This window comes from Podarcis liolepis (assembly GCF_965112155.1).
Source record: "Podarcis liolepis genome assembly, chromosome: 18".
Taxonomy (NCBI): Eukaryota; Metazoa; Chordata; class Lepidosauria; order Squamata; family Lacertidae; genus Podarcis; species Podarcis liolepis.
This window is the reverse complement of record NC_139572.1, coordinates 2,307,727-2,330,352: the sequence shown is the minus strand read 5'-3', so window position 1 is coordinate 2,330,352 and position 22,626 is coordinate 2,307,727. Positions and strand designations below refer to the sequence as shown.

At 48.6% G+C, this 22,626-nt stretch overlaps 1 protein-coding gene across 2 annotated transcripts; it reads left to right on the top strand.

Moving 5' to 3' along the window:
• Positions 1 to 22,626, top strand: YJEFN3 (YjeF N-terminal domain containing 3). 2 transcript variants are annotated; one of them, XM_083484178.1, is made up of 6 exons: positions 1 to 423; positions 5,527 to 5,632; positions 9,317 to 9,427; positions 13,427 to 13,540; positions 17,761 to 17,911; positions 19,787 to 22,626. In XM_083484178.1, exons 1-6 carry the CDS (start codon positions 359 to 361, stop codon positions 19,984 to 19,986), a joined length of 747 nt encoding a protein of 248 aa, XP_083340304.1. In that variant the 5' UTR covers positions 1 to 358; the 3' UTR covers positions 19,987 to 22,626. The 2 variants fall into 2 exon arrangements, with proteins under 2 accessions (XP_083340304.1, XP_083340303.1); XM_083484177.1 differs by having other exon boundaries at positions 16 to 423; positions 5,524 to 5,632.

Genomic DNA, 22,626 nt, shown 5'->3' with positions numbered 1-22,626 from the left:
CAGTCCTTCTGTCTTGTCAGGATTCAACCTCAATCCGTTAGCCACCATCCATCCTCTAACCGCCTCCAGACACTCACACAGGGTTAACCACCAGCCTTCTCTCTCTCCCCCCCCCCTCGTTTTTCTATTGGGGGAATTTTTCTTTTATTCCTCCAGGAAGAAACAGCCAATCGATTGCCGCGGTGCCCACGCTAGTGCCTCTTCCCATTCTGCTATCTTTTATAAACCGCAAGAAGAAAAAAGAGAAAAGGGGGGGGGGGGTTTAAAAAAACAAGGAAAGGGTGTTGCTGTTTTTCTTCCTTCCTGGGGTTGCAAAGGGGGGGCAGGAAGGAGAGGAAATTCTCTTTCCACCCAGACGATGGAGAAGACCATTTGCAACTCGTCCCACAGCAAAGAGGAGATTCAGCCCCTCCGGTATTTAAGGTAAGTTGGCCGCCTTGCGGGAAAAAGACCCCTGCCTTTCTCGCCACCCCCCCCCTCCTGGCAAAGCTCTTTGCGCACCTGTCCGGAGGCTACACCTGTTGAGATTCTACCTGCGACGGAAGCCAGGCAATGTTAAGGGGCTGGCCTCGGTAGTTGCGGGCTGGGGAATGGGTTTGTGGGGCCAAAGCAAGGAGTGGTATGTTTTCTCAAATTAAGGGGGAGACATGCAGGGGTCTGTGATGGAGCCAGGGGTACCTCAGTGCCAACAGACCCATCAGGTGGGCAGATGATGATGGCGACCTGGACAAAAACGACCCATCAGGGAGCTCGACTCGGGGACCGACGTTTGGGCAGGTTTGGTACTTGGGTGCGGTCGTCCGACGACTAGAGGGCACCACCTTGGGGAAGGCTGACTTAAGGACTGGGTAGCTCTGCTGGTTAGAACTTAGAACCAGTAACGGCAAGGTTGTGGGTTCGATTCTCGTATTTTTCTGGTGGGACGAGTACCCCTAAACATTTTGTGGATCTTAAATTGAGGGACGCGGGTGGCGCTGTGGGTTAAACCCCAGAGCCTAGGACTTGCCGATCAGAAGGTCGGCGGTTCGAATCCCCGCAATGACGGGGTGAGCTCCCGTTGCTCGGTCCCTGCTCCTGCCCACCTAGCAGTTCGAAAGCACACTAGTGCAAGTAGATCAATAGGTACCACTCCGGCGGGAAGGTAAACGGCGTTTCCGTGCGATGCTCTGGTTCGCCAGAAGCGGCTTAGTCCTGCTGGCCACATGACCCGGAAGCTGTACGCCGGCTCCCTCGGCCAGTAAAGCGAGATGAGCGCCGCAACCCCAGAGTTGGCCACGACTGGACCTAACGCTCAGCGGTCCCTTTACCTTTATTATTTCAATATGAGTAGGAAAACGAGAGTACACCCCTAAACATATTTTTTAAAGGGAAAAAAATCACTGCCCTGTATGGGACATTTTGCATTGCACCAGGGGGTCAGACTAAATGAGCGCTGGGGTCCCTTCCAACTCTCTACTGTTCTGCGACTCTGGAACGAACCCCATGCAGGCGATCTATGCGGAGCCAAAGGCGACATCTCCGCCGCCCAGAAAACGATCCTTTCGTAGGCCCAGCCCAGAACCGCAGGTGGTTAAACTGCGGAACTCTCCTCCACTGGATTCAACCCAACTACATGGCTTTAGGCGAGAATTAGGTGAATTCACGGGCGACATGGCTGCCGAGGCAGTGATACTTCTGAATTTCAGTCGCTGGGGGGGGGGGCGCTCTTGTGATCTGTTTCTCCTTGTGGGTATTTGGTCAGATGGGCCTGATCCTACAGCCTCCCCTTACACTTTCTCCATGCACAGCCCCATACGCTGGATTCTTGCTTCACCGTCAGCCTAACCTTCCTTTTTAAAAAACCAATTTCCATTTAAAATTCGACTTTCGTGAATTGCAAAAGAATGTGTGCTGTTTCGCTCTCTGTCTTTTCAGATTATACTTTTTCCCCAACAGACAATATGGTATCCAGGGGTAGGAGGAGGAGGAAATTAGAGGGGGGTGGTGATTATTATTATTATTATTTATTGAATTAATATCCTGCCCCTGTGCCTGTAGGTCTCAGGCCGGCTCACAGAATAAAACCAGAATACAAAACCACAAAATGCATAACCAAAATTAAAACAACACCCCCCCCCCAAAAAAAACCCCACATCTTGAAAGAGTAATGAACATTATTTGCGGGGGGAGCGTTTTCAAAACATGGTATACCTGTGAGGTTTTTACATCTGTGTTTTTTGAGTCAGTCCTCTTTCTACCATATTTTTCCCTGTACAACAAACCCCCGTGTATAAGATGCCCCCTATTTTTGGGGGGCGCTCAAAATTAAGAAATCGGGGGGAGTGATTGCCCACAATAGTTGAGCTTTTAATGCACTATCTGTGTATAAGACGCGCCCTCCCCAAATTTCTAACATGATTTTTTAATAATAATAATAATAATAAACCCCTAGTCTTATGCATGGAAAATCACAGTATATTCATTTGTTCGTTTATATGGGCAGCGAAGATCGGGAGCCACCGATCTACGTGGTTGCAACACCGAAAAGAATCATATTTTTCTCTCTTTGCAAACGTGGGTTTTGCAAAGAGCGACTCGCTCGCCTCTGATCTCCATGGCAACCAAAAAACAAGCTTCGCTCTCGAGTGTGATGTGGGTGTTGGGAGCAGAGAAAGATATATATTTTCCTTTGCAATGATGCTATTAAATCTGTCTCCTCCTCGGGGTTGTGGGGCGCACGAGAGAAAACGAGTGTGCATTTTTGCCGCCCGTTAAATCTCTTTTTCGTCTTTTCCACTATTAAGGAGACATCACCAGGGCTGAATTCAGAAGCGTCAAAGAAGCGTTTCATTTATATATATATATATTTCTCCAATTTTTTAAAAATTCATTTTATAACACAAACAGGAAAACATAAACAGATTCTTGTCTTATCCTTTTTTCCCCTAAACATTGTTAGGTGGGTTTCCCCAAGTCCCCGCTATCTGATTTTCATTTTACTTCATCTTTAGCAGTTTATATATATATATATCATAATTTCTAACCATCTTTTTTTTAACCACACTTAAAATAACTTCACATTTTATCACTTGCAAATAATAGTATTTTAAAATACGCTATCTCCTACTTCTAACCCTACAGCCTATACCCACTTCCAAAGCTATTCTAAGATTTAAATATTAACATATATATTTTTCAAATATTCCTTAAACTTCTTCCAATCTTCTTCCACCATCTCTGGTCTCCCGGTCAGTTTGGCAAGTTCCATATAGCCCATCATCTTCATCTGCCATTCTTCTATGTTATGGTACTTTTTTCCCGGAACGCCACAACAGCTGCCAGAATATTGATAGTGAAGAATGGGAAGAAACAAGATTTACCATCTATAGTAGCGTTTCATTTAAATGCATCACAGACTTTGCACAGAACGTGGGGCTCACAGAAAACCCTCTGGTTTGGGTACCAGAAAAGTTGAAAGGCAAATGATGGGGAAATTGGGGTCTCAAATAAGACCCTCTGGTTTGGGTACCAGAATAGTTGAAAACAGATGATGGGGAAATTGGAGTCTCATAGAAGACCCTCTGGTTTGGGTACCACAAAAAGATGAAAAGCAGGTGATCTGGTTTGGGTACCAGAAAAGTTGAAAGCAGATGATGGAGAAATTGGGGTCTCACAGAAAACTCTCTGGTTTGGGTACCAGAATAGTTGAAAAGGAGGTGATGGGGAAATTGGGGTCTCAAATAAGACCCTCTGGTTTGGGTACCAGAAAAGTTGAAAATTAGATGATGGGGAAATTGGGGTCTCGCAGAAAACTCTCTGGTTTGGGTACCAGAAAAGTTTAAAAACAGGTGATGGGGAAATTGGGGTCTCGCAGAAAACTCTCTGGTTTGGGTACCAGAAAAGTTGAAAGCAGGAGATGGGGAAATTGGGGTCTTATAGAAGACCCTCCGGTTTGGGTACCAGAAAAGTTGAAAATTAGATGATGGGGAAATTGGGGTCTCAAATAAGACCCTCTTCTTCGGGTACCAGACGATGGGAAATGGAGCTTCGAGTGATGGACTGGGATGAGCAGGGAGAGGATGGAGGGGAGAAGGGAGCAAAATCTTCCCGGAATTGCGGCGCCCCTGCCCCCCTTAACTCGCCCCCCACCCTCCGCCCCGCCCCCCAGCTCTGCCCAGCCATTGTAGCATTGTGGGAAGAATCTCTTTCCAAAGGCCTCTTATTTAGCGGTTGCCGTGGCGACGGAACCAAACGCCGCAGGAAGCTGAAAAGCCTCAATTCCTTTTGGGGGGGGGTCTCAATCCAGCGAGAAGGAGAGATGGCTGCTTTCCAGTGCAGCATGAAAAGGGGGCTTATATCGGACAGTGCAAAACCGTGCATTGCAGGGGGTGGGCTGGATGGCCTTTGGGGGACCCCTTGTTTAGTCATTTAGTCGTGTCCGCCTCTTCGTGACCCCCTGGACCAGAGCACGCCAGGCACTCCCGTCTTCCACTGCCTCCCGCAGTTTGGTCAGACTCATGTTGGTCACTTCGAGAACACTGTCCCACCATCTCATCCTCTGTCATCCCCTTCTCCTTGTACCCTCCATCTTTCCCAACATCAGGGTCTTTTCCAGGGAGTCTTCTCTTCTGCTGAGGTGGCCAAAGTCTTGGAGCCTCAGCTTCAGGATCTGTCCTTCCCGTGAGCACTCAGGGCTGATTTCCTTCCGAATGGAGAGGTTTGATCTTCTTGCAGTCCATGGGACTCTCAAGAGTCTCCTCCAGCACCATAATTCAAAAGCATCAATTCTTCGGCGATCAGCCTTCTTTATGGTCCAGCTCTCACTTCCATACATCACTACTGGGAAAACCAGAGCTTGAACTATACGGGCCTTTGTTGGCAAGGTGATGTCTCTGCTGAGATACCTATGAGGTCCATAAATTACCATATAGCATATATTCAACACAAAAAAACAGTGACAATTTGTTGTTGACAAAGGACAGCTGGACATATAAAGGGCCCCATTACCTTCAGGAGCTTAGGGCCTCATCAAACCTAAATACGGCCCTTCTACGGCCTCTGGAGAACAGGATCTCAGAGTATGAAGTCCCAAGTGCTGTGTTTCGTGGTTGTAGCTGGACCATAAAGGCTGATCGCTGAAGAACGGATGCTTTTGAATTCTGGTGCTGGAGGAGACTCTTGAGAGTCCCATGGACTGCAAGGAGATCCAACCTCTCCATTCTGAAGGAAATCAGCCCTGTGTGCTCACTGAAAGGACAGATCCTGAAGCTGAGGCTCCAAGACTTTGGCCACCTCAGGAGAAGAGAAGACTCCCTGGAAAAGACCCTGATGTTGAGAAGATGGAGGGTGCAAGGAGAAGGGGACGACAGAGGACGAGATGGTGGGACAGTGTTCTCAAAGCGACCAGCATGAGTTTGACCAAATGGGAGGCAGTGGAAGACAGGAGGGCCTGGCGTGCTCTGGTCCAGGGGGTCACCAAGAGGCGGACACGACTAACCAACTAAAAACAAAAAAAAACCCCAAACCTTTTCCTGTGTCTTGCAGCAGAGCAGAAGCCTTGGCGATCGACAAAGAGCTCCTGGAGGAGTTTAGGTTTGGGCAGCAACAGCTGATTGAGATCTGGGGTCACGCGTGCGCCATGGCAGTCACCAAGGTAAGCGCAAGATTACCAGCTGGGATGGAAACAGCTGAAAGAGGAGGAACGGAAACTTTCTGGTCTGGAGGGCGCCAGGTTGGCAACCCTGGTGGTCTCGGAGCTCTCCTTTAAATCAGAACCAGTGAAGGCAGTGAAGGTCCTGTGTGAGTGCCTGGAGGCGGTTGGAGGATGGATGGCGGCTAACGGAGTGAGGCTGAATCCTGACAAGACAGAAGGACTGTTTTGGGGGGACAGGGGGCGGGCAGGTGTGGAGGATTCCCTGGTCCTGAATGCGGCAACTGTGCCCCTGAAGGACCAGGTGCGCAGCCTGGGAGTCATTTTGGACTCACAGCTGTCCATGGAGGCGCAGGTCAATTCTGTATCCAGGGCAGCTGTCTACCAGCTCCACCTGGTATGCAGGATGAGACCCTCCCTGTCCGCAGACTGTCTGGCCAGAGTGGCACATGCTCTAGTTATCTCCCGCTTGGACTACTGCAACACGCTCTACGTGGGGCTGCCTTTGAAGGTGACCCAGAAACTGCAATTAATCCAGAATGCGGCAGCCAGACTGGTGACTGGGAGCAGCCGCTGAGACCATATAACACCGGTCTTGAAAGACCTACATTGGCTCCCAGGACATTTCCGAGCACAATTCAAAGTGTTGGTGCTGACCTTGAAAGCCCTAAACGGCCCAGTATCCCTGAAGGAGCGTCTCCACCCTCATCTTTCTGCCCGGACACTGAGATCCAGCTCCGAGGGCCTTCTGGCGGTTCCCTCATTGCGAGAAGTGAGGTTACAGGGAACCAGGCAGAGGGCCTTCTTGGTGGTGGCGCCCGCCCTGTGGAACACCCTCCCTTCAGATGTGAAGGAAATAAGCAGCTATCCTATCTTCAAAAGACATCTGAAGGCAGCCCTGTTCAGGGAAGCTTTTAACATTGAACACTGTATTGTTTTTAACACTTGATTGGGAGCCGCCCAGAGTGGCTGGGGAAACTCAGCCAGATGGGCGGGGTATAAATAATAAATTATTATATATATTACTATGTTTCCAAGCGCCCTGAGGTGGCAGCCTGTTGTTCTTCGGTCCAGCACTTCGGGTACCACCGAAATCGCCTCCTCTTAACGTTGCCCAGAGCATCTCTGCATCCTTCATTTTTGTCCTGTTTGTTTTGGATGGAGAGCGGCCGCATCTGGATTTCTAATCGCTTGCAGCCTCTCTCGACCCTCCGCCGCCGAGGAAATGCCGAGCGGTTTTCGAAGTCTGGCCCTGGCCGCGGTGAGGGGGGAATGTGGACTCTCCCCTCTGCCCCCACCACAGCGGGAGTTGAGTTGCTATTTGGGCAATTTTTAAAATATTCCCCCCCCCACACAATAATATTTATTATGTTCCATGCATAAACATAACAGAAGAAAAAGTTAACAATAATAAAGGGAAAAGAATGAAACGGGGAAAAGGGAAAAAGAATATAAAGCATAAAATACAACAAATCACCACATAAACTAAAACTTAATTAGTTCATTAAAATCCATCTTCATAAACATATGATTTGACTTCCTCAAATCTCTTCCGTCTGAGTTTCTTAGGAATTATATGTAGCAGTTTCCAAGATCGTGATTTCATAAAACCATATCGCAGTCATAATCATATTTCCTAACTTTTCTTAATTTATTTAATCCCAATTTAACCCTAGGCCTAATTGATTCTTTCAAGTGATTACATATCTTTATTATTGCAATTTTTTAAAATTTCATTTCCCCCCTTCCGGATTTGTACCTCTGGTTTGGAATCGGCTATTTGCACTGCATTGCAATGGGGCAGCCAATATTGTTTGCTCTGACTTGGCAGCAGCTTCCGGGCAGGCAGGGGACATTCTCAGCCCCTGAGGGTTGAATCGGGACCCTCTGCTAGGGAGCTATCCAGAAGGCATTCGTTCAGGCTTCCTCAACCTCAGCCCTCCAGCTGTTTTGGGACTACAACTCCCATCATCCCTAGCTAGCAGGACCAGTGGTCAGGGATGATGGGAATTGTAGTCTCGAAACATCTGGAGGGCAGAGATTGAGGAAACCTGGGTTAGCTAGTTAGCTAAGCCCTTCTGGTTAGTTCAAAAACCTAAGTAAGACGCCAGCCCTCAGGACTCTGGAGAAACCCGTCGTTTATTTGAAATCATGAGGTCTAGAAACTTACTTTACGTCGGGACAGGGAAGGGCCGTAAGTCGCTGGCATAGCTTCTGCCTGCCATACAGAAGGTCAGTGGCAACTGCACAGCCACTGCGTGGATGGAAGAAGAAGAAGAAATTATTATTATTATTATTATTATTATTATTATTATTATTATTATTACTCCGCCCATCTAGCTGGGACTCCCCGGCCACTCTGGGCAGCTCCCAACAGGATATGAAAGGTAAAGGGACCCCTGACCGTTACGTCCAGTGGTGGCCGACTCTGGGGTTGCGGCGCTCATCTCGCTTTACTGGCCAAGGGAGCCAGCGTACAGCTTCCGGGTCATGTGGACAGCAGGACTAAGCCGCTTCTGGCAAACCAGAGCAGTGCATGGAAACGCCGTTTGCCTTCCCGCCAGAGCGGTACCTATTTATCTACTTGCACTTGGACGTGCTTTCGAACTGCTAGGTTGGCAGGAGCAGGGACTGAGCAACGGGAGCTCACCCCGTCATTGCGGGGATTCGAACCACCGACCTTCCGATCGGTAAGCCCTAGGCTCTGTGGTTTAACCCACAGCGCCACCCGCGTCCCATGACAGGATATTAGAAGCACGATAAAACACCAAACATTAAAAACTTCTGGGAAGCATGAATTCAGGTCCTCCTGATCTAAACAGTATATTGAGACAATAACAACAACCTTAATAAACACACACACACACACACACACACACACACACACACACACACACACACACCCTACCCATCTGGCTGGGTTTTCCCAGCCACTCTGGGCGATTCCCAACAGAATATTAAAAACACGATAAAACACCAAACATTAAAAGCTTCCCTGAACAGGGCTGCCTTCAGATGTCTTCTAAAAGTCAGATAGTTGTTTATTTCCTTGACATCTGGCGGGAGGGCGTTCCACTTGGCTGCCCTGATTCCTGATGGAAGCCATTGCGGTTCTGGTCCTGGGGTCTTTCCCATTGGGTGCCTCTGTTTTTATCCTGATGATGATGATGATAATTAATAATAATTTATTTATACGCCGCCCGTCTGGCTGGGCTTCCCCAGCCACTCTGGGCGGCTTCCAACAAAACACTAAAATACAATAACCTATTAAACATTAAAAGCTTCCCTAAACAGGGCTGCCTTAAGATGTCTTCTGAATGTCAGGTAGTTGTTTATTGCTTTGACATCAGATGGGAGGGTGTTCCACAGGGCGGGCGCCACCACCGAGAAGGCCCTCTGCCTGGTTCCCTGTAACTTGGCTTTTTGCAGGGAGGGAACCACCAGAAGGCCCTCGGGAGAGGGACCCCGGTGTCCGGGCTGGACGATGGGGGTGGAGACGCTCCTTCAGGGATACTGGGCCGTTTAGGGCTTTCAAGGTCAGCACCAACACTTTGAATTGTGCTTGGAAACGTCCTGGGAGCAATGTAGGTCTTTCAGGGTTTCCACAGGGCGGGTGCCACCACCGAGAAGGCCCCCACCCACACCCTGTCACCCTGCACCCTAATTTTCCCGGTCGTTTCGTTCCAGGTTTTCCCTCGGAGGTCTTTGCCAAGGAAGCAGCCGACGTTGCTGGTGGTCTGCGGCTGCGAGCAGAACGGGGCGATCGGCCTGGTGTGCGCCCGTCACCTGCGTGTCTTTGTAGGTATCTGTCCCCCCCCCCCGAGTTTGTCTTTGTTTCCAACTTGCACCTTCTCTCTTCCTTGTTCGAATCCATTTCTGCCCCCCCCCCTTAAAAGAGGGTTGGACAAATTCATAGAGGTATTGATGACTACCGGCCGCAAGGGCTATGATGTCTGGAGGCAAAGTTGCTTGGGATTTCCATCTCAGGATGTCTGAAAACAAACACACACACAGAGTGATGTTTGTCCCAGCACTACTGAAAAGTGCAAAATCAGGTCTCTCTCCAGTGGTGATATTTTACCATTTACCGTATTTTTTGCCCCATAGGACGTGCCGGCCCATAGGACGCATCAAGTTTTTTTGGGGGGGAATAAAGGGGGGAATTATTCCCCCCCCAGGCGCTTGTGGGGCCGGCAGCGGGGAGAAGCGCTCTTCTCCCCACCACCCGCCTTGAGATCAGGTCTGGGGACAGCGGGGAGACGGGCTGCACCTCCCAGCTGTCCCCGGAGCTTGCGGGGCTGGTGGTGGGGTCTCCCCGCCGTCAGCCTCCAAACCACTTCGGGAGACAGCGGGATGGTGGTGTTCCGCCTCCCTCTGTCCCCCGACCTTGTGGGGCTGGCGCTGGGGCTCTCCTGAAGCCGGGAGAGCGAGAGGGGTCGGTGCGCACCGACCCCTCTCGCTCTCCAGGCTTCAGCGAAAGCCTGCATTCACCCCATAGGACGCACACACATTTCCCCTTCATTTTTGGAGGGGAAAAAGTGCGTCCTATAGGGCGAAAAATACGGTAGCTCATTTGCAAAGCTATTGCACTACCAACCTTACTGTATGCTAGTGAAACGTGGACCACTCATAAACGCCATCTCCAACTCCTTGGAAGATTCCATCAACGGTGTCTCTGAAAAATATTACACATCACTTGGGAAGACAGGCGAACTAATATCAGTGTTCTGGAAGAAGCAAAGATCACTGGTTTCGAAGCAATGATTCTTCAACAGCAACTTCGTTGGACTGGTCATGTTTTGCGGATGCCTGATTGTAGTCTTCCAAAGCAAATATGGTGGTACCTCGGGTTATAGACGCTTCAGGTTACAGACTCCGCTAACCCAGAAATAGTACCTCGGGTTAAAAAGTTTGCTTCAGGATGAGAACAGAAAACGTGGCAGTGGGAGGCCCCATTAGCTAAAGTGGTGCTTCAGGTTAAGAACGGACCTCCGGAACGAATTAAGTTCTTAACCCGAGGTACCACTGTACTCGATTCCGAACTTTAAAATGGAAAGCGTAATGCTGGTGGTCAACAAAAGAGGTTTAAAGACTCTCTCAAGGCACATTTTTAAAAATGTAGTATAGGTAAAGGTAAAGGGACCCCTGACCTTTAGGTCCAGTTGTGGACAACTCTGGGGTTGCGGCGCTCATCTCGCTTTACTGGCCGAGGGAGCCAGCGTACAGCTTCCGGGTCATGTGGCCAGCAGGACTAAGCCGCTTCTGGCGAACCAGAGCAGCGCACGGAAATACCGTTTACCTTCCCGCTGGAGTGGTACCTATTTATCTACTTGCACTTTGACGTGCTTTCGAACTGCTAGGTTGGCAGGAAAATGTAGTATAAACACTGACAATTGGGGAACACTGGCCTGCGAGCGCTCCAGTTGGAGAACAGCCTTGACCAAAGGTGTCATGGGCTTTGGAGACACTCGAACTCAGGACGCAAGGGAGAAATGTGCTAAGAGGAAGGCACGCTTGGCAAACCCTCACCAGGATCAACTCCCGCCTGGAAACCTATGTCCCCACTGTGGAAGGACGTGGGGATCCAGAATTGGCCTCCACAGTCACTTACGGACTCACGGTTAAGACCGTGTTTAAGAAGGACACTGACAAACTGGAACGTGTCCAGAGGAGGGCAACCAAAATGGTCAAAGGTTAAGGGGTGATATGATAGCCATGTTCAAATATATAAAAGGATGTCACATAGAGGAGGGAGAAAGGTTGTTTTCTGCTGCTCCAGAGAAGCGGACACGGAGCAATGGATCCAAACGACAAGAAAGAAGATTCCACCTAAACATGAGGAAGAACTTCCTGACAGTAAGAGCTGTTGGACAGTGGAATTTGCTGCCAAGGAGTGTGGTGGAGTCTCCTTCTTTGGAGGTCTTTAAGCAGAGGCTTGACAACCATATGTCAGGAGTTCTCTGATGGTGTTTCCTGCTTGGCAGGGGGTTGGACTCGATGGCCCTTGTGGTCTCTTCCAACTCTAGGATTCTATGATTCTATGTGTTTATGGAAGACAATCTTACTTGGCTATGAGGGATTGCTAAAGAAGAAGAAGAAATTTGTTTCCCAAACCCTCACAGAATCGCTGGGGTGAGGTTGAAGGAGAGAGAATGCTCTGTGTTAGGACTAAAGATATTGGCACCATTGGCCGGGGGGTTTTCTGAGCTTTGCAAACTGCAAAGAGAGCTCAGAGAGAGATGCTTTTAATACAAACTGCGCTTTAGCTTTTGAAACCCACATAGCAACGGTCCCGGCTGGTTTGGCAGGCTTTTAATACACCGTATTTGCAGCGTACAAAGCACCCTGGAGTCTCTTTCTCGCCCTGAATTAGTCTCGCTAGGAAATAGGTCCAGGTCGCCCGGGGAAACGAGGAGGAGAAGGGGAAACGGGGAGTCCCCTTCCTTTTCTGAAATTTATTTCTCAGGGATGAAGTGGTTTCGTTCCCCTTCCTGTGCCAACCGCTCTGCTTCTGAAATTTATTTCTTAACTTTCATTCGGAGTTTAGAACCCTGCCCGCTATCAGTTAGATATCCAGTGCCCCATTTCAGGAAGGCTGGAGCATAGCTGTCAACTTTTCCCTTTTCTTGCGAGGAATCCTATTCGAAATAAGGGAATTTCCCTTAAGAAAAGGGAAACGTTGGCAGCTATGGGCTGGAGTGTAGAGCAATGAGGGAAATGTCGCTCCAGCAAGGCTTCCATTTGAATAATAATAATAATAATAATAATAATAATAATAATAATAATTCTTTATTTATGCCCCGTCCAACATTTCGGAGGTCCCAAGCCACAAGGTGGTTAGATTGGTCTCAACTAAGGCCAGGGCCTTTTCAGTACTGGCCCCGACTTGGTGGAATGCTCTGTCCCAAGAGACCAGGGCCCTGCGGGACTTGACATCTTTCCTCAGGGCCTGCAAGACAGAGCTGTTCCGCCTGGCCTTTGGTTTGGACTCAGTCTGACCCTTCCGTTTCCCTCCCCTTATGGTTTTGATCCATGGGCTACTTTTAAAATGAGGCTGCATTTTAAATTGCATTTTAACCTGTATTTTAAATTGGTCCCCCCCCCCCCAATTATGTTTTTACTGTAATTTTACTGGTGTTAGCCGCCCTGAGCCCGGCTCTGGCTGGGAAGGGCGGGGTGTAAATTATTATTATTATTTAATTATTTATTATTATTCAGCATCTTAAAAAGCAGAGACATCACCTTGCCAACAAAGGTCCGTATAGTTCAAGCTCTGGTTTTCCCAGTAGTGATGTATGGAAGTGAGAGCTGGACCATCAAGAAGGCTGATGGCCGAAGAATGGATGCTTTTGAATTCTGGTGCTGGAGGAGACTCTTGAGAGTCCCATGGACTGCAAGAAGATCAAACCTCTCCATTCTGAAGGAAATCAGCCCTGAGTGCTCACTGGAAGGACAGATCCTGAAGCTGAGGCTCCAAGACTCTGGCCACCTCAGGAGAAGAGAAGACTCCCTGGAAAAGACCCTGATGTTGGGAAAGATGGAGGGCACAAGGAGAAGGGGACGACAGAGGACGAGGTGGTGGGACAGTGTTCTCGAAGAGACCAGCATGAGTTTGACCAAACTGCGGGAGGCAGTGGAAGACAGGAGGGCCTGGCATGCTCTGGTCCAGGGGGTCACGAAGAGGCAGGCACGACTAAACGACAAAACATTATTATTATTATTATTATTATTATTATTATTATTATTATTATTATTATCCTTTCCTCTTTTGTCTCCCCCTTATGTTTCTTCTTGCAGGAATACGAGCCCACTATTTTCTACCCGAAGAGATCTTCGAATCCTCTTTTCCGGGATTTCACCACCCAGTGCGAAAAAATGGACATACCATTTCTTTCCTATCTGCCAGCGGAGGTGAGCAAAGTCTTTCTGGTCCCTCACTTGCAAGGGAGCATCTTGGTGCAACAACAACAACAAGAACAATTTATTATTTATACCCTGCCCATCTGGCTGGGTTTCCCCAGCCACTCTGGGCGGCTTCCAACAAAACACTAAAATACAATAACCTGTTAAACATTAAAAGCTTCCCTAACCAGGGCTGCCTTCAGATGTCTTCTAAAAGTCTGGTAGTTGTTGTTCTCTTGACCTTTTCAGCAAGCCCTCTTGATGGCAGATGATTGTACAGTGGTCCCTTGGTTCTCAAACTTAATCCGCTCCGGAAATTCCGTTCCAGAACCAAAGTGTTCCGAAACCAAGGCGCGCTGCTTTCCCATGGAAAGCAATGCAAAACGGATTAATCCGTTCTGGGCTTTTAAAAACACAACCCCCAAAACAGCAATCGAACATGGATTTTACTATCTAATGAGACCATTACAAGCACAATTCAAAGTGCTGGTGTTGAACTTTAAAGCCCTAAACAGCCTCAGCCCAGTATACCTGAAGGGGCGTCTCCACCTCCATCGTCCAGCCCGGACACCGGGGTCCATCTCCTGAGGGTCTTCTGGCGGTTCCCTCCCTGCGAGAAGCAAAGCTACAGGGAACCAGGCAGAGGGCCTTCTCGGTGGTGGCGCCCGCCCTGTGGAACACCCTCCCACCAGATGTCAAAGAGATAAACAACTACCTGACATTTAGAAGACATCTGAAGGCAGTTCAGGGAAGTTTTTAATGTGTGACATTTTAATGTATTTTTAATCTTTGTTGGAAGCCGCCCAGAGTGGCTGGGGAGACGCAGCCAGATGGGCGGGGTACAAATAAGATTATTATTATTATTATTATTAAATGAAAGCAATAAACAATGTACTGCAGTCACACAATCAATCCATCAGTAGCTGGACTGGGTTCTCCACAGTCGCAAAAACAAAAGGAAAAAGAGCTGCGAAAACAGTAACACAAAATAAATAGCAGAAATGAACAGACCTCAGCGTAACACTCACAACGGAAGTGTGGCGCTCAAAAATCGGAAGCGTAACTCTCAAAATGGAGCATGTTCGTCTTCCGAAAAATGTTTGCAAACCGGAACGCTTTCTTCTGGGTTTGCAGTGTTTGGGTTCCGAGTTCTTTGAGTACCAAGGCGTTTGAAAACCAAGGTACCACCATATTTCGGTTTGCTGTTCTCTCAGGAAGTGTGAATGAGGTAAAAAAGGTAAAGGGACCCCTGACCATTAGGTCCAGTCGTGGCCGACTCTGGGGTTGCGGCACTCATCTCGCTTTACTGGCCGAGGGAGCCGGCGTACAGCTTCCGGGTCATGTGGCCAGCAGGACTAAGCCGCTTCTGGCGAACGAGAGCAGCGCACGGAAACGCCGTTTGCCTTCCCGCCAGAGCGGTACCTATTTATCTACTTGCACTTTGAGGTGCTTTCGAACTGCTAGGTTGGCAGGAGCAGGGACCGAGAAACGGGAACAACAGGATTCGAACCGCCAACCTTCTGATCGGCAAGTCCTAGGCTCTGTGGTTTAACCCACAGCGCCACCCGCGTCCCTTGAATGAGGTCGATCGGCCTTTAAATATGAATTGAATCGAATCCCACCCTTTCCCCCACCATCCTCAGGGCCCTCACTTTAGATCTTGGGGGATTGGCATCAGAGGATTGTGGCCTCGCAAATCGCCTTCTGTTCTATTAAAAGAGACGTCCATCTCCAAGACTCTTTTAATGACATTTTTGGGTCCTGACGTCCCAGAAAGAAATTACAGAGGGAGGTTTTGAGCATGTGTGTGGCTTTCTGGTCATATCCCAGTTACTCGCTGGTTCCTGGGACGGCCGCCCTAACCTCACAGCGTCATAGACCCTCGCCCTCATTATTTCGAAAATCTTTGGCCTTGCAATTTTTGCTAAATCGCAACGGAAGCCGGATCCGCTTGCTATAATCTTGCGGTGTTTGTGCTCAGGGAGAAGCCAGCTGCGAGAGAAGTTAAAACAAAATGGCAAGCGTCCTTCTGGAAAGCTAAAATTAGGGTTCATACCAAATGTTACTGCTTGGAACCGCAGGGAGCGTGCCAGAAATACGCTGGAAGTTTGCTTGCAGACATTTTTTTGGTGTCAAAGACATTTGCAAAAATAATAGGGAGGGAGCAACGTTGATGAGCATCTGTGCCATGTTTTTCATACTCATTTCATGCCGATTCGTGGCCAGTTGGGTCTCGTTTCTCCCTAATGTGCAGTGACGGCACATTGCGATGTTGCGGGGTCAGATCTGGTCTTGAGACAGCATCCCTGAGGACCAAGTGAAGCTGATTTTATGTTATGTAATGAGTTTGGATCCTAGAATATGCCTGAATGTCTAATGTAGATTTTCAGTTTCGTGACAATAAAGATTATCGTGTCATAATGCATATCTAGGGGACGCAGGTGGCGCTGTGGGTTAAACCACTGAGCCTAGGGCTTGCTGATCAGAAGGTCGGCGGTTCGAATCCCCGCAGTGACGGGGTGAGCTCCCGTTGCTCGGTCCCTGCTCCTGCCAACCTAGCTGTTCGAAAGCACACCAGTGCAAGTAGATAAATAGGTACCGCTCCGGCGGGAAGGTAAACGCCGTTTCCGTGCGCTGCTCTGGTTCGCCAGAAGCGGCTTAGTCCTGCTGGCCACATACCCGGAAGCTGTACGCCAGCTCCCTCGGCCAATAAAGCGAGATGAGTTTCCAACTCTACGTACTTTTCAGAACCCCGACCTAGTAGCAGAACAGCTAAGTCTACAGCCTTTCTCAACCTGTGGGTCCCCAGATGTTGTTGGACTACAACTCCCATCACCCCTAGATAGCAAGGCCAGAGCTCAGGGATGATGGGAGTTGTAGTCCGACAACATCTGGGGATCCAGAGGTTGAGAACCACTGAGCTAAGAGGACAGAGGGGAAGCTCTTCCATAGAGTCTGCATAAGCCAGGCTTCCTCAACCTCGGCCCTCCAGATGTTTTGAGACTACAATTCCCATCATCCCTGACCACTGGTCCTGCTAGCAAGGGATCATGGGAGTTGTAGGCCGAAAACATCTGGAGGGCCGAGGTTGAGGAAGCCTGGTGTAAGCCTTTCTCAACCTGTGGGTCCCCAGATGTTGTTGGACTACAACTCCCATCCCCCCTAGCTAGCAAGGCCAGAGCTCAGGGATGATGGGAGTTGTAGTCCAACAACATCTGGGGACCCACAGGTTGAGAACCACTGGCTTAAGGCCAAGCTAGGTTCAGGACCTTGGACAGGGGCTGCAGAACTAGTTCAGCACCACGGAGAGCAGCCCAGCAGCGGAGACAGGAGATTAACGTTGTCTCAGCGAGGTATTGGGCGCAGCTCTGTAGTTGGAGGCAGAGACTATGAGATGACCAGGGGAGGCAACCCAGTCAGTTGGGCAGGGTACAAATAAAATAATAATACAGTGGTGCCTCGCAAGACGAAAAGAATCCGTTCTGTGATTCTCTTCGTCTAGCGGTTTTTTCGTCTTGCGAAGCAAGCCCATTGACGGATTAGCCTATTAGCGGCTTTTAGCGGCTTTTAGCGGCTTTTAGCTTCTTTTGCGGCTTATCTGCTGATCAGATCAGCTGATAAGCGGCTTAGCGGCTTAGAAAAAGGGGGGGAGGGAAAAACCCCGCAGGAACTCGCAAGGCATTGTCGTCTTGCGAAGCAAGGCCATAGGAAATTCGTTTTGCGAAGCACCTCCAAAACGGAAAACTCTTTCGCCTAGCGAGTTTTCCGTCTTGCGAGGCATTCGTCTTGCGGGGCACCACTGTACAGTCATACCTCTTCTTGCGAACGCTTCATGTTGCGTTTTTTCGGGTTAAGAACGCAGCAAACCCAGAAATGTTTACTTCTGGGTTTCGCCACGTGGGCACACTCAGAAGCGTTCTGTGCACTTCGCACATGCGCAGAAGCGCTCTATTGCGCTTTGCACATGCGCAGAAGCGCCGCTTTGGTTACGGACTTTTAGGGGTGCAAACGACACCCTGGAACGGATCGTGTCCACAACCAGAGGTACCACTGTACCACTCTTATAGTAATAATAATAAGGGCTGCATCGAGATTCTTTTTGCACTGTGTTTTACATGCACCTCGGTCGGTAGACAACAACTTGTTTGTGTAGCTATAAGAATTGGAGAACCCACAACTGCGTGGTTGTGATGTGACTCCCCTCTCTCATCTTCTCCCCCCGGTGGCAGACTCAGCTGATCAGCGACGCTTACAACCTCGTGATCGACGCCTTGCTCGGAGTGGAGGCCACGCCCGGCGAGTTGCCGGAGCCGTTCGGTACGATCCTGGCCACCCTCAAGCAAATCCGGATCCCTCTCATCAGCCTGGACGTCCCCTCTGGTACGCTTCCCCTGTTGAACAGCAGCCTGCTGGGTCTCCCCCTCCCGCAAATCCCTGTCGAATAAGGAGCCCCAGGGGAATCAAGGAGCCTTGTTAGGATCCGACCGGCGAATCCCTTTCCCTGTTAGATTGTTCGGGGAGAGAAGCTGCAATTCGGTGGCATCTCAGGAGCTCAACAGTAGGTGGCGCTAATGTCAGGCATAAACGACTCAATCTACTTTCCCACCACTCTCTGCTTTCTATAAAGGAAACCGGGAGAATAAGGGGGAGAAAGAGACAGGCAGGAACTTTCTTTTATCTATCTCAGATCTTCCAACGTTCAGCTGTTTCTTTTTAATTTTTATTTGTACTTTCCGAGTTTATACATTTATACTTTTAAACTTTTCGAGTTTATACATTTATACTTTTCAAGTGCGTCCGTTTCAAGTTTATACATTTCACCGATTTTACAATCCTTTTGGCATTTCAAAACTCCACTTCCTTCCCCCTCTTTCTGCGCTTCCTTAAATTTAATTTTAACACCTTCTGCCTACCCAAATTTAACCCGATTTGCTCATTTATTTGTCTCCTTTAAATATATGCTCTTACGAAACTGCAGGTTATTACAGTTGCCCTGCCGGTGTTCTTATCTGTTTACGATTTGTCTGTAAATACTCAGTAAACCATTTCCCTTCTTTTATAAAAAAAAGTTATATTGATTTCTTATTTTTCTGGTAAGTTTCACCATTTCTGCATACAGTGGTACCTTGCAAGACGAATGCTTCGCAAGACGAAAAACTCGCTAGATGAAAGGGTTTTTGGTTTTTTGAGCTGCTTCGCAAGACGATTTCCCCTATGGGCTTGCTTCGCAAGACGGAAACGTCTTGCAAGTTTGTTTCCTTTTTCTTAAAACCGTTAATACAGTTGCGACTTGACTTCGAGGAGCAACTCATAGCCTTTTTTGAGGTTTTTGAAGACTTTGGTGATTTTTGAAGCTTTTCCAAAACTTTTCCGACACCGTGCTTCGCAAGACGAAAAGAATCGCAAGACGACAAAACTTGCGGAACGAATTAATTTCGTCTTGCGAGGCACCACTGTATTCCATAAGTTTTTGCATCCGTTCTTCCTTTGCTGGGACTTCTGCTTCTTTCCATTGCGGGGCAAGTAACATTCTTGCCGCTGTAATCGCATACACGAATAAGTTTCTATACATCCTTTTGTATTTACTCTCATCGTTCATATTTTTAACATGCAGGGAAGCGAAATGTTGGGTCGTCTATCTTGTAGAAGGACCGATAGCGTCAACCCCGAAATTATTACAAGAGATAAAAATTATAATAATTGGTGAGGTAGCAGGTCTTAAGATTAATAAAGATAAAAATAGGAACGAATTCCTATGCCCCACAAATAACCCAGAGATGCATTTTAAATAAAAGGACACATTCTACTCATGTAAAAACACGCTGATTCCCGGACCGTCCGCGGGCCGGATTGAGAAGGCGATTGGGCCAGATCTGGCCCCCGGGCCTCAGTTTGCCTACCCAACTGAGAGAGAGGGTGAACTCTGTGGGCTTTAGATGCTTCGATCCAGGAAGACGCAAGAAACTACAAGAAAGAAGATTCCCCCTAAACATTAGGAAGAACTTCCTGACAGTAAGAGCTGTTGGACAGTGGAATTTGCTGCCCAGGAGTGTGGTGGAGTCTCCTACTTTGGAGGTCTTTAAGCAGAAGCTTGACAACCATATGTCAGGAGTGCTCTGATGGTGTTTCCTGCTTGGCAGGGGGTTGGACTCGATGGCCCTTGGGGTCTCTTCCAACTCTAGGATTCTATGATTCTATGACGCTTCTGATTATTCTCTCTCTTCCCTGTCCCCCCCCAAACCCCTTTCTTTTCAGGCTGGGATGTGGAGACAGGCAGTTCCGACGGCATCAGTCCCGACGTCCTCGTCTCCCTGGCCGCCCCCAAACAGTGCGCCACGCGGTTTGTGGGCAAGCACCACCTTGTAGCCGGCCGGTTTCTCCCTTATGATGTGCAGAAAAAGTTCGAACTAAATTTCCCCGAATACCCCGGCACAGACGACGTGGTTTCTCTTTAAAGAAAGAGGGGCCTTGGAGTTCCTTTCCCGCATCGCGCCCCGCCAAAAAAGAGCCCCATTTGCTTCTCCCGAACGGCGAGAGGTTGGGCGAAGAACCTGAAGACGAATTCTGCGCCTAGACCTCTGGAAATGTACAGACCGTAGCTTGTGGGGCAGGCGAGACATGGGGGCTATAGGGTGGCGTTTGAGCCTAGTCTGAGAGGCCACCGATTCTGCCTGCTCCCGATCTGAAAAGAAGCCTTCCCCGTTCCTCTTTAGGTCAAAGGATGGGGAATACAGTGGTACCTTGCTTCTCAAACTTAATTCGCTCTGGATATTCCGTTCCAAAACCAAAGCGTTCCAAAACCAAGGTGCGCTGCTTTCCCATAGAAAGTAATACAGAACGGATTAATCCATTCCGATATATATATATATATATATATATATATATATATATATACACACATACATACAGTGGTACCTCGGGTTACATACGCTTCAGGTTACAGACTCCTCTAACCCAGAAATAGTACCTCGGGTTAAGAACTTTGCTTCAGGATGAGAACAGAAATTGTGGGTTAGCGGAGTCTGTAACCTGAAGCGTATGTAACCTGAAGCATATGTAACCTGAGGTACCACTGTGTGTGTGTGTGTGTGTGTGTGTGTATACATATAATTTTTTTTACGAACAACCAAAACACAAACAGTGAAACCGCCCCCCCCAAGGCGGCTGATACATTGGGTATACATAATCAATAATAACATATTCAAATCAACCATATCAGTTTTACCAATTTACATTCCTCTTTTGTTTTTAACACCGAATTCTGGACGGTTAAAAACATTAAAACGATTAAAAGTCCGTCCGACTCCCGAAACCGTTCGGAAACCAAGGCGAGCGGCTTCCGATGGGCTGCGCTCAAGCGGAAGCCGCGTCGGACGTTCGGCTCCCGAAAAACGCCCACAGACCAGAACACTCACATCTAGGTATGCGTTGTTTGGGAGCAGATTTGTTCGACAACGTTTGAGCACCAAGGTACCACTTTATCTGCAACTCTGAATATCATTGATTGAGCTGCCTCCAGCTAGAAGATGAATTTCCTCCTGGGAGTGCGGAAATGCCTCTTCCAAAAACTGGGCGGCAGCTTCCCCTGGCCCTGGAAACCAGCACGACCAACGGGCAGGTACGGTGGGAGTTGTAGTTTTGCAGCATCCCCAGCGACACAGATGCTCTCGACCCCTAACCGAAGAAGCAGCATTCACTGCTGTGTGGAAGAGAATGCCTCTTCCCGGGTCAGCGATACGTAACAAAACACCGTATTTTTTGCTCTATATGACTCACTTTTCCCCTCCTAAAAAGGGGAAATGTGTGTGCGTCTTATGGAGCGAATGCAGGCTGCGCAGCTATCCCAGAAGCCAGAACAGCAAGAGGGATTGCTGCTTTCGCTGCGCAGCGATCCCTCTTGCTGTTCTGGCTTCTGAGATTCAGAATATTTTTTTTCTTGTTTTCCTTCTCCTAAAACTAGGTGCGTCTTGTGGTCTGGTGCGTCTTATAGAGCGAAAAATACAGTAGATCCCCTGTGTTGCAAGAACAGGCAAACTTAAACAATAACAGGCAACCTGTGGCTAATTGTGTTCCGACAACACATACATATCCTGTATTATTTCACAGTTCTTGAATAGAGGGCATATGGTGGAGATACAGCTAATAAAATAAATCAATACCATGTGAACAAAATTAGGGAAGGTAGTCAATTCAATATCGCCGAGGCAAACAAGCCTTTCAATCGTCTCGCACCTGCAATCATGCGATAACAGAAGCTCAAATTGTAGTAATTCTTAAGCAGAGAATATGTAATAGAATAGGGACGTGGGTGGCGCTGTGGGTTAAGCCACAGAGCCTAGGACTTGCCGATCAGAAGGTCGGCGGTTCGAATCCCCGCAGTGACGGGGTGAGCTCCCGTTGCTCGGTCCCTTCTCCTGCCAACCTAGCAGTTCCAAAGCACGTCAAAGTGCAAGGAGATAAATAGGTACCACTCCGGCGGGAAGGTAAACGGCGTTTCCGTGCGCTGCTCTGGTTCGCCAGAAGCGGCTTAGTCCTGCTGGCCACATGACCCGGAAGCCGTACGCCGGCTCCCTCGGCCAGTAAAGCGAGATGAGCACCGCAACCCCAGAGTTGAACCGCCGACCTTCTGATCGGCAAGTCCTAGGCTCTGTGGTTTAACCCACAGTGCCACCCGCGTCCCTATTATATATATGTTAGTAGAACATTATTAGCCACGTAATGCCTGTCATTGTTTAAGTCCTCCCGGGTCTGGGCCTCCATATAAAATAAATATTCACTCTTCAGACCGGGAGCTGCCTCTTTGCCGAGCAGCGATGGCCCTCCAGACGTCGTTGGGAATTGTAGTTTAGCCGCACCCGGTGGGCGCCACTTGGGGATCTCTGCCTTAGCTGAAGTCTTTCTTCTTCTTTTTAGCTCCGCTTAATATGTTGTATGACCTTAGAAAAAAGGCACTTGGGACTGGAGGGGACACTCAATCTACACAGATCCGCTTCGGGGCCCAGCCAGTAATGTAAATTATGATTCGTGCGCAAAATGCTTTTTAAAACATTAAAAAAGAAATGCCAACCGAGGTTTTGTACTAGGCCCAAAGCGGA

What these genes read in the sequence shown, in the direction of transcription:
- YJEFN3 (XM_083484177.1), top strand. Translation starts at nt 359, where the DNA reads ATGGAGAAGACCATTTGCAACTCGTCCCACAGCAAAGAGGAGATTCAG. An exon ending in TTTCCTATCTGCCAGCGGAG is followed by an intron (nt 13,541 to 17,760) that starts GTGAGCAAAGTC and finishes CCCCGGTGGCAG; the next exon opens with ACTCAGCTGATCAGCGACGC. An exon ending in CAGCCTGGACGTCCCCTCTG is followed by an intron (nt 17,912 to 19,786) that starts GTACGCTTCCCC and finishes CTTTCTTTTCAG; the next exon opens with GCTGGGATGTGGAGACAGGC.